The sequence below is a fragment of the Dermacentor albipictus genome, chromosome 4 (assembly GCF_038994185.2).
Source record: "Dermacentor albipictus isolate Rhodes 1998 colony chromosome 4, USDA_Dalb.pri_finalv2, whole genome shotgun sequence".
NCBI lineage: Eukaryota > Metazoa > Arthropoda > Arachnida > Ixodida > Ixodidae > Dermacentor > Dermacentor albipictus.
The window spans coordinates 46,252,291-46,264,417 of NC_091824.1; the positions used below are offsets into that span (position 1 = coordinate 46,252,291).

General features: G+C 47.2%; 1 protein-coding gene across 2 annotated transcripts in view; it reads left to right on the forward strand.

Moving 5' to 3' along the window:
• The window catches only part of LOC135895982 (uncharacterized), a 131,622-nt gene that overhangs the window by 96,336 nt on the left and 23,159 nt on the right, over positions 1-12,127 (forward strand). For both annotated transcript variants that reach the window (XM_065424256.2, XM_065424255.2), the window contains one exon: positions 4,426-4,666. In XM_065424256.2, the coding sequence (XP_065280328.2) occupies positions 4,426-4,666 (241 nt within the window). The remainder of the gene's footprint in view (positions 1-4,425; positions 4,667-12,127) is intronic.

Below are 12,127 nucleotides of genomic sequence, written 5' to 3' on the forward strand. Positions count from 1 at the left end.
TGTATCAATTCGTTATGGGTAAATATACAGGTGCAGGTGTTATTTTTGGTTTTAGCGAGCGAGTGAAAACATTTTCGTCTGATGGAAACAATTTACTATTGCCAGCCCCCTCACAGTAAGAACCTAAGAATGTTTTTTTGTTTGTTTTTGCGCGATTCTGCACAACATCCAGAGCAGCTCAGCGGGTTTGCCCTGACTACTCAGCGCCGCGTCGTAGAGGGGCATGCAGTACATCTAATGCATACGGTAATGAAATGTCCCGTTTTATTGATGAGTACATGGCAAAATAGCTACGACGAGGTGCGGTATCCGCGCGCATTTACAATGCCTGTCTGACATTCATGTGGGTCATTGCTGCATTTGCACTGTTGATTATTCTTTCCACTCTCACTACGCTTTTCCGTCTGTCTCTTACACTGAACACTGACTGTAGTCACCGTATTTCTTCGCCGTCAAATAAAAAGAAATAGAGTGGCTGGTCAAATCAAGACAAAACTGTGACGTCCGCAGAAAGAGCTCACAGTGGCTTCAGTAAGCTAAAGGACACATTGCACTTTATGCGATTGAGATTTTTACGCTTGGCACAATTACGCCAGAACTTGCTCATCACTGACACTGTTTATACTTTGCGTATCATAGTGGGATCGCGGTAAACGGAAATTACCTAAACAAAAGCAGCGTTTAAGTGAAACATCCTTCAAGTCGGTTTGTTTGCCCTTAAAACAATGTAGAAAGTATTGCTAGATGGAACCATATTTTTCGGAAGTACGGGTAACCACCCCTATTCAAAGGGGATTCCAATAAATCATCATCATCATCACCATTAATACGGGACTGACACGCTCTATCCAGTCGAAAAACGTACTAGCAACTGACCTACGCACAAGACGGAATTTACGCAAAGCGGCCTATTGATGTAGATTAGTTGGTGTTAACTGTCTAGAACAGGCTTGTTGGTGTTGGTGCGTCATTTTGCGTTTGTTGGTGTCAGTCTCTTGGTGGCGGTTTTTTTTCTCCTGTGGCAGTGCTAGCGACAAGGCCAGCACGCAGCCGAAGCCCCGATAGACAAAAACAACCCTGGGTGGCGAAAATGAAGTTTCACTCGCTCCAGGCCGAACACAATTATCAGAATAACATGCTCTCATGAGCAGCTGTCATTGTTTGAGGTATTGTTTAAGTAGCCTATACAATGGATTGCAACGTTGGCTGCCCAAGATAAGCTTTCATATCCTCTCTTCTGCTGTCACTTAAACATTATGTTGCCGAGTATACCAAAGTGCGCATTTGGGGTCTTCCTATAAGTCCTAGGGCCACTGGAGACGAGCTGCAACGATACTTCCCGACAAAGTTTTACATTTCTAGACTCCCCAGTCTGCCAGAAATTGTAAAACTTGGCAAGTTGTTAAAGCTGATTCGTCATTTCGGACGGTGCATGATGTTTCTCGTACGAGAATTTCAGCAGGAAATTTGCAATGTATATAACTGTTGATCAAACTGATGTATATCTAAAGGACAGGTAATGCAAGTGTTAGACTTCTGAGTGGCTATCGGCCCATGCTTTTGCTAGTACTTTGACACGTTCAGTAACATGTGCGATATTTTTTTTTGTATGGGCGCTCAATAACAGCCCTACTGCAGTGTCCTCTGGTTGGATGTAAGTGTAATACTAAATAAGTAGGCAGTGGATCACATCCATATCATAAATGAAGCAACTGAAAAATCTGCGGTATACAGCCGAAATTTGTATCTTGGTTTGATATACAATGAACAGGCATATTAATTAGTCGATATACCTGCACTCATGCATGGTGTTGTGTAGCCAACTGAGCTCAGAAATGATACGCGACTGACTTAGAAAATGTCTGTAGAGACTGCACAGCTGCCTTTATTCTCCTCACGCCAAGCAAAAGAATTCTTGTCTAGAGAGAGCTCAGGCAGGTAGACATTCCCTTTCCGGTGGGCTAGTCAATACATGTTCAGAAGCTTAGGCTGTTAGAATGAGACAGACGGATATATCGGTAACATGCGGTTTGCAGACGACATCGTCTTTTTGAGTTGTGACGGAAATGACTTTTGCCAAAAGACTGACAGGCTTAGCCGTCCAAGCGTAAGAGTTGGTCTGGAACTTACTAGGCAAAAAAAAAATCAGTTATTAAATCGCCAGGTAAATACAATTGCTTTATCCCTCTTCCAGGAGAAGAGGTGAATACACGAAATAATGCACGCATTCTAAGAAGCACTGGAAGGTTCTTTGAACATTCACAAACGGAAGTCCCAATATTAAATCAAATTATGGGGTTTTACGTGCCAAAACCACTTTCTGATTATGAGGCACGCCGTAGTGGAGCACTCCGGAAATTTAAACCACCTGGGGTTCTTTAACCTGCACCTAAATCCAAGTACATCGGTGTTTTCGCATTTCGCCCCCATCGAAATGCAGCCACCGTGGCCGGGATTCGATCCCGTGACCTCGTGCTCAGCAGCCCCACACCATAGCCACTGAGCAATCACGGCGGGTGATACCAATATGTGCACAGCACTTAACCTGTCGTGGTTGCTTAGTGGCTATGGTGCTGGGCTGCTGAGAACGAGGTCGCGGGATCGAATCGCTGCCATGGCGGCCACGTTTCGATGGGGGTGAAATGCGAAAACATCCTTGTCCTTAGATTTCGGTACACGTTAAAGAACCCCAGGTGGTCGAAATTTCCGGAGTACTGCACTACGGCGTGCCTCATATTAGAAAGTGCTTTTGGGACATAAAAGCACCTAATTAATTCATTACAATATTGTTGTAAGGGCCAAACCAACACATCGCTAGCAAGCACGCGAAGTTTTTGCTGCGTCGCGTCGCAACGAGCACCTCGGAAGCAACCCGCTATCGTACACTACGCAAAGGTTTCGTCTGTGCGTGGAAAATCTGCGCATGGTGTGTTTTTTCGCGAGCAGAAACATGACTAGGGCCTAATGCCGTCGCCGAGGCGAGGGCATCACACGAAGAAAATGGAAACGTTCCAAGTCACTGCATCCCTATGCCTGGTCGCGCACGTAAACAGGACACGGCGCTGCTCGAGTTAAGTGACGAGGATTTCGGTAAAGATGAATGACACTTGCGGACGTATCTATCTGATAGTATAGATTGAAGCGTTACAGGTAATGGACAGAATAAGAGCTCAAAGCGGGTATGCTGTTGGCCACCTTTGCGGATAATTAATATTCAAGTGCTCAAGCCTTAGGAGTGTGTCTTATGAGTGGCGAGAATTCAAGCTGTTTCCCTAGCAAAACTGCCAATGGCACAAAAATGAAACCTAGCCAACATTTGAGGACGATAACGAGAATCTCACTGCGAAGTGAACTTCGTGTCAAAGAAGCACATCCTTAGCAAAGCATTTGTTAAGCAAGTTTTGATAGTTTGCGTCATATGGCCACTACCAGCTATGTTTCGCAATGTCCTGATATAAATCTATGTTACGCCAACTATATGTTCCCTTGAAATAGGAGGCATAATTGCAATCTGTGACAAAACTGTAATGTTGTTAGCATAATAAAAAGCCTTGCAAATAATTGTGGAAAGGTGCTTGTTTTTTATGCATTACGCAATGTTTGTAGCAGATTTCACTGGTGAACACGGTGGACTAAATAGGCCGCGTTGTATTGGCCCGAAACTGCGAACAGACAATGTGGGTAATGTGAATGCGGTGTTTAAAGTGTGAAAGCTAATAAGGTTCTTGCAAGTAAATTTCGTATACCAGCAATCTGGAGCTTCATTAGTGCGTTTTACGGAAAACACAGAATTCTAGTCGCTGCACTCAAGAAGTTCTGATCGCAGCCAAGACCAACTTGAACGAGAATAAGGGAAGGAGGAAATAATGGTCGGGCTTTCGACAATGTGACAGGTGTTTGGAAGAATTAGACTCTTTATAAAAATCTCTTGTAACGTGCTCAACGGAGCTGTAGGCGCGCAGCGTTTGAAATGGACCATTCATATACCTGTGTGATTTATTCGTAGAGGCAACTGCAATTCCCACTGCAACTGCTGAATTAAAAGGTTTCAGTCGAAACATGTTCGTGACTCTGTAAGGTTTCACAATACTCCTGTTCTCCTATTTAAATAGGTTGTTTCATTTGTGCAGAATGCGATTACAGTTAACCCTGCTGTGTATTGAAAAAAAAATGTGTGATATAGCCATGTTATGTGTGAATGCTGTAAAGGGAGTTTTTATTTCTTGATCAGACCCGGCCTCTTTGCCAAAAACATTTGATTGATCACGGGTGTATTATTTCTTTACACGATGCACAAGTGACTTTTTCAAAAAAAAGCGTGAAATATAAACTTAATAGCTCCTTCTTTATAAGAAGCTTTTATCTGCAAAGGAACACAGTGGAGTGATTGTGCCTAACTAATCAAACTTTTGTTTTTCTTATTAGAATAAAGGTGGCTATTGACACCGAAGGCAAAAATCCCCAACCCCAAGATTATGTGAACTATGGAAAAGTTCCTAGCCTTAAACAAAAGCCGAAATTCTTTGTGTATGTCCGGAACTTGCCGGAACACTACACGGTGGCCACAAGTTTCAGCCCTGAACCAAGAAGGATAGCCCATAAGAGTGCAAAGGACAACATATATTTTCATCGCCCCACAAACTGCTCTACCGTACGTTTGACCCATGTAAGTAACCTTCCAATTACGCACAAGGTGTTCTGGCAAACTTCTTTCAAAATGCCCAGCTTAATCCTGCAACTGGCTAACTAAGGAATACGTACCTGAAAATTTTTCTGTTACGCTATGTCGTCATTACGATGCGCGAAAACATACAAAATGAAGTAACGAATTGATTCTGTAAAAACTAAGCAAGATACAGACCGCCTACAAAATTATTTGCCTGTCAGTGTCAGAGAAAGGTGAATGTGTGGCCGTCGACGGCTCTTCTGGCTTATCCAAGCCAGGAGTGCAGCGCTTCTGAGAATTTACATTTGATGAGAACGAACAAAAAGTTGTTTGCACTTTTCAGACAGAAACATATTGCATTTTGAACGAACCAATTACGATGCACCTGTGTAGCGTAGACCAAACAGCCATTCTATAGAACACTGGCCGGAGACTAACGAAAGGATTACTATCCTGTTGTAACCATAGGCAGTCTGTGGCGAGTATATCTGGCATAAGCATTTCGGGGTCGATTACTTTTTTTCTTGTTATTATTACTGCCACAAAGGCTCGCTCGCGGTGGCAATCGTACCTGTAGTCTGGCCAGCAGCACACGTAGTACGTTGGCGCAAAGCGGCAGGTGCTACAATTGTCGTTCCGTAAACACAATGGCGCCCTACCACCTGTCACGTATTTCGCAACGCTGGCGTCCTAAGGAAACCAGCGTGCAAAAGTTGATTGTTGGCTCGCTAAACGTGAACGATAATTTGATTCTTGGGTGCTACATGTCAACACTACGATATATATATGAGACACGCCTGGACTCCAGAGTACATTAGAGCACTGGGGCTTCTTTCCCATGCACTCACTGCGCTGTAAGGGCAGGTTTTGTAGTTCAACCCCATCGAAATTCGGCCGTCGTGGCTGGGATTTGAACAAATTGAACCAAGGCCCTCGAGCCCTGGACATTATGGCAAATGCCACCTGCAGCGCTGCAGGCGTAGAACTTTGATGGTGTACGAGATGAGGAAGAAAGAAGACCGCTGTGCTTTATCTGTTTATTTCCGTTTTTGTTTGCGTGTTTGTCTGTTCGACGTTCTTATGTTCCTGCTTCCCGTTTACTGGAACATAAAGGACGTAACTGCCATTTCCGCTGATGACCGTTTATGGTGGTCGAGCTCTTTGTATCGAGCCGCAGTAAGTGTGGAAGCTGGCGTCACCACCAAAAGAAAAGAAAACAAAGGAAGCCACTATCACATAAAAAAGATAACACAGGCAAAACTAAAAACCAAAAACTAAAACATTCATCCGCGCTGTGCTCGATACTGCTACCAGTACTCAACGCGTCGCTTGGTCGCGTCAATGATAGCTCATTCTTCTTCCGTGTGGACACCAAGAGCAGCTGGTAGAGCCGGTATGCAGGCTGGCGGAGCAATGCTTGAACACACGAGGAGGAGATTACTGAGGCCCTCATCAGACCTTCCACAGACGGCACGCATTCTTGCAATACTTTTTGTGAAGGCAGATCTCCATATACACGTATGAAGAACGCCAGCTCTCGCCTCTGCCTGCAGCGCACTTCTGTTCCAGTTGTCGTCGCAAAGTTCAGTGTGTTCGCGAGCTTCTAGATGCAACGCGTTGCGAGGGAAATTCCGTTTTGGCAGATTTCTGCCATGCCGCGGCCTCTATCCGTCGTACTTCGAGCCTCACCTTCTTGCTCGTTATGCCTCTAGGCTACCCTGCCACTCTCAAAACAAAACTTCAGGAGGACGAGGAGCCGACGTAGTACGGCCATCCATCCTATACATCGCGTCGACCAGTCTGCAAACATGATGTAGCTACACCCGGAGTGCGAAATGTTTCTCTAAAATTTTGAACAGCTGGTTTATATATGTCGCCTGCGCCACCGCCATTCTCGCAGTGAAAGAGGACCACCCCATCTCCCCCAGTGTCGCTGCTAATGGCGCGTGCTTGTGAATTCTCAGTGCCAGTCTGCCTATTTCCCTTTGACGGCTCTCTGAAAACTCCCGTAAGCCCTATGGTAGGCAGAGCACAAGGTTGGTGAGCATGAGGCCTCGCAATGCCACCATTCTCTTCAGGTTTCGTATCCCCTTTCTCTGGCTATACGACAACAGTTACCTAACATAGCAATCCCTTTAAGGGGCTGCTCTCCGTCTAAGCTAGCTCTCTTTCCTATGCCGAGAGGTACGTGGGCTTGTAGTCAGGCGTATCCCCAAGTACTTTATCGAGTTGGTATTGTGGACGAACTCGTCCTGTAGGCAGCCCGTTGTGTCTGGCCCCGCGTCGGGTGTCCCTCACGTCAACAAAACGCACTTCAAAAGAGTACGCATTTGGGCTGGTTGGTTCATGATTCCGAGCGCTGTTGTCTGTGTCCCTTCACTCGTCCTGTCGTTTAGCGCTGTTTTTATTGCTCGAAAACACACTTGGTAGGGCTGAAGCACATCGCGGTTGGCCCAACTTCCTGGCACGTACATTCAAGCGTATCTGAAGCTCTCCTGTCGAACGAGCAAGGACGTTAACGGTGTGCACAAACACCAGAGTCAGTACACGGCTCACCAGTAGCTGTCTCGGCTATCGGGGTCTGAAAGTTAAACCACATCCTTAAGCTTCTTGTTGTTCGACCACCCGGCAACAAACGCAATGAACAGTAGTGGCGGCAGTGGACAGCTCTAAAGAAAGCCTCGTCGCCTAGCTAGTTGCGGGGTCCTATATCCATCCCATTCCACCTGTGCTACCACATTGCTGCCGATGGCCTTGAGTAGCTTGAGGTCTTCAACGGCCAAGCTTAACGCTTCCAGCATTACCCATAGGATCTCGCGGTCCACCCAATTATGTGCCTTGGCGATGATTAGAAAGGCTACATAAAGCGGGCTTCCTGCCTTGAGCACACATTCTACTCTCTGAGTAAAAACCCAAGCACTGTGTTCAAAAGGACACACCGGCCGGTAGCCCACCAGTTACTCCCGCTGAACACCTGTAGCCTCCGCTCATGGTAGCCGTGACTTCAGGTCTTTTATTGCCATTCGAAATGCCGATGGTGTTGTTGTAATTGGCCTATAGATTGTGAGGTCTCTTTTAATGCTGGCACCTTCTCGAGGCCTCAGCTTGCGAATCCTCCGACCCTACTGTGTGTACGCGTCACCATTGTTTTCACCAAACACTACTCAACGCTAGCAAGTGCTCAGCACTAGCAAGTTCTCAACACTAGCTCGAGCCAGCAAAAGCACTGCTGCCTCCTGTTTCATGTTCCTATTGTTTCCTAGGAAGCAATGACCGCTTCAGTATCGCCACAATGCTTCAGATGTCTGAGGGCACGACTCGCTTTTTACAGCGCAGTTCTTAGGCGGCCGTTCCTGCAGCGAGCGTCGTGTTCTCACTCGTAACCGAGTGAATGAACGCAGCGAAGGATGAAAGCGAAGCAGGGCAGGAGTGCGGCGGAGATGAAATACGGTATAACGAAAAGAGCACGGGCAGGAAAGCGCAGGAGGAGGGTGCAGCGGAACCATGAGGCGGAAATTGAAGAAAGAGGTTATGGCGAAAGCGTGAGAAGAAAAGCTTAGTGCCACTCAAGGCGGGTTTTGCGGTGATAATGTCTACGAGATGGCGCCATAGTAGCGAGTGCCATCTGTATGGAAACATAGCGCTGCTTGAGTGGAGGTCTGTCGGCGGCGGCTGTCGAATTTCATTATCACGAGTCATCGTAGATATTGTCGTGAAAATGACCTTGGCCCAAGTGCTGAGCCATTGCAATTCAGTGGAACACCTACTTGATTTTTTTCTAAGGGAACGTGTCACGTCTGACTGACGATTTCATTTTCAGCCCGTTTCTACATAAGAGCTGCACTATTACATGTTGCCCGGCAGGACGAACAACGAATGTTCTGGGTTTTAAAAAATTAAGGCCACTTTTTGGTGATGTGTACTGAAAATTTGCACTGTGTAGGTAGTTAGGTGGATAAGTGAAATTTGTGACATAATTTTTACGTTGCTGGTCCTGTTAGAAGCGTTGCAAATAATTACTAAGCCGTCATTTTACATTCCCTTTTTTTAGGCGCCACGAAATTTTCCGACTTGGTTTCAGCGATGTCCTCGCTGAACTAAACAAGGTATTTTGTTTATTTTTGGCGAAAGTAAAGGGCGCGCTATGAGAAATGTGTAGGCGAAATTCAAGGGCGCGCGACCAACTATGACATTTGCGGTAAATAAGACTGGCAAGTGATCTGTAACATTTTAAATGTGTTTTCCGAACAAAGAATTTATTTCCTTATCTTGACGAAGTGCGAAATCAGCCGATATGAAATATAGTGCGAATTGAGTGGGAGGGGGGCAGGCAGGGAGGGAGGACACAATGGTAAATTATCAAGCCAGGAACAAACTAGCACATCTAAGTAAGTGTCTTAGTTAAAACACGTTGGCGGGCAAGTTGGTTTGAATCCAAGATACAATATGTAAGTGCGACTGAAATGGCAAAGTTGGAGGTGGACGTCTTTTTTCTGCCCCTGAGCGTCTACAGAAGCTATACTTCGTTAGAAGCTAGGTTCGTTAAGAGAATAACAAAAGGAACGAATGTTCTACTCAACATCGCATTCAATTTGTAGCTTGGACTCACAAGGTTGCCTGTGTCATTCCGCTTTGGTGCGTAAGAACGTCGATTGGTAAACCTGTCAGACACATCAGTGAGACACTAAAAGAGCATCAAGATAACGTGACTAGAGGGGTATCGGGCCATTCGGGCATTTCTTGCGGCCACCCTTATTATTTTTTAGACGGACTAACGCCCAAGGCTTCTAGAATTTTTTCACGAGGACTGTCGTCGTTTTGTTTACGCGGCGATGTTCTCTACGAAAGGAACTTTTCACCCATCGTATAAAACTATTTACTGCTTGCTCCTACACCCCTTCTGACTGAAGTACTCTGAGCATGTCACAACGAGGTAGCTTCTGGCCACTTAGGGTACACGCAGACACTGAACAGAGTACGAGAAAGGTACTACTGGCCAACACTCACCATAGCCATGACACATCATGTACAGACTTGCCTCGATTGCAAGAGACGCAATAAAAGTCGCCCCCAGCAAAACCAGCCGGCCTGCTACAACCCGTTCAGATCCCATGCACACCATTTGACCCGATCAGAATGGACCTTTTGGGCCCACTACCTGCGTCGAGTGCAGGAAACTGCTGGGTTGTTTTCGTGACTGATTATCTGACTCGCTACGCTGAAACAAAAGGCTCTCCCACAAGGTACAGCAGCAGAGGGGTGTGATTTTTTATAGATAATGTTGTGTTCAGGCATGGTGCACCAACCTTCGTAATCACTGAAAGAGGAACCGCATCCATGGCCGTGCTTTTATGTAATGTCCTGATGCTCGATGGAACGACTCACTCCACTATAACAGCCTACCATCCACAATCTAACGCACTCATAGAGCGCCTAAACAATACTGTTGAGGACATGCATGCTTTCCATGTATCTGGATGTCGAACACAAAAATTGGGACAACACCTTCCCTCATACTACTTTTGTGTACAAGACTGCTAAGAAACAACACCGATGACTCTGCTATGCCTGCTCACGGGCGAGAAGTATAGGCGGTGTTGGATGCGATGCTCCCACACGACCGCGATTGGTCTGACATGGATGCGGATGCTTTTACACAACGCGCCGAAGAAGTTAGATAGCTCCATGCCTACGCATGTGTCAACAGCAGGACTACGACGCAAGGCGATACAATGCTCGCCATAAACCAGTAACCGACAATACCGGTGACAGAGTGTGGGCTTGGACGCTGTTGCAAATGGGTCGCAAGCCCCAAGGGTAGCGTTGGCCTGGCGGCCTGGTGCACAGCTGGAAGCATCCGAAGGTCTTGGCAAAGGATGAGTCGACTGCTAACAGAACAACTTGTTTATTCTAGCATCGCAAAAGAGCGACCGGTCAGGTCCACCGAAGAGGAGAAACGGGAGACCACGTTACTCGACTGAATAAATCGAAGCTTCTCTCTTGGCGTCCGGCAGCTGCTTTTATACTCTCCGAGTCGAGGGCAAGAACGAACGGCGCGGAAGAGGCGCACGTGACGGCGGCGCACGGACACGTTGTGACAAGTGACAAGTATCCGCCGGGCTGGCGCCGGTCAGACCTTCTCGCTTCACAGTTGGGGAGCTCCTCTCCCCGGCTGCCACGCTTTGACAAGCGTGGGCACCAACATGCACACACACACACAGATACGTGGCATTAAAACATGCTTGGACGCGCTTAGCAGGAAGTGTTGGGGCAGCGCTGAACTGGCCAAAATGTCCGCCGCTGTGAACGAAGCCCCGGCGTCCGTTGTATACGCGCCGGCTATACCGCACGTCGGAGGCGAAACGTAACAGACTGCCCCGCCGGGAGAAGCAGATCCCGATGGTCAGGGGACTGAATCCGCTGTCCGGAGGGATGTCGCTCGATGATGCTTATAACCGAAGTCGGTCGTCCCTCGGCGTTTCTTGAGCGCAGCGCACCGAGAAGGCCTCATTCTCACGTTCAGGTTTACACAGGACACTGCAAAGTGACTTCGGGAGAATTGCATTTTTTTCTCGTTCCCAGCAAGCGTTAGAACTACGCCGAAACTCAACCGCTCAGTCAGCAAGCACGACACAGCCCTCACTAAGCCATGCCAGGCTCTTTCCCCTGTCTCGTCCCAGACGACTGTTTGGGGCTCTGTTTTTCTTAGAGCATCCGTCAGGGGAGCCGCGATATCAGAGTACCTGGGGATGTACCTCTGATAGTAGCCGGCGACACCTAAGAACGATCAAAAATCGGTCTTCGTGCGCGATTGCGGGAAGTCTCGCACAGCGGCCACCTTTATTTCAGAGGGGCGGCGACAACCCCGTCCAATCACGTGACCGAGGTAGACAACTTCGGCCTGTGCTAACTGGCACTTGGGAGCCTTGACTGTCAAGCCCCCTTTGCGCAGGCGGGTTAGCACTGCCCGCAAGTGTGCCATATGCTCAGACCAGGATGCGGAGAATATCACTACGTCGTCTAAATACGATAAAGCGAATTCTTCCTGACCCCAACACTTTGGCCATGAGGCTTGAAAAGCAGTATGGCACGTTCTTCAAACCAAAACTCAAAACTTTAGGCCGGAATGTTCCCATCGGTGAAATGAACGCCGCATACCTACTAGCTTCTTCTGTAAGTGGAAAGTGCCCATAACCCTTCACAAGATCTAGGGTGGAAATAAACTGCGCACTACTAACTTTCTCAAGGTGCGCCTCGATGTTAGGGATCGGATAAATTTGATCCTTAGTGATGGAATTAGGCCTGCGGTAGTCGACGCAAGGACGAGGTTCCTTGCCCGGTACCTCAACTAAAATGAAAGGGGAGGTATAATCACTCTCACCCGCCTCAATAACACCGAGCTGTAGCATTTTCTTTACCTCAGCCTCCATAATATCGCGCTGGCAGGGTGACACCCGGTAC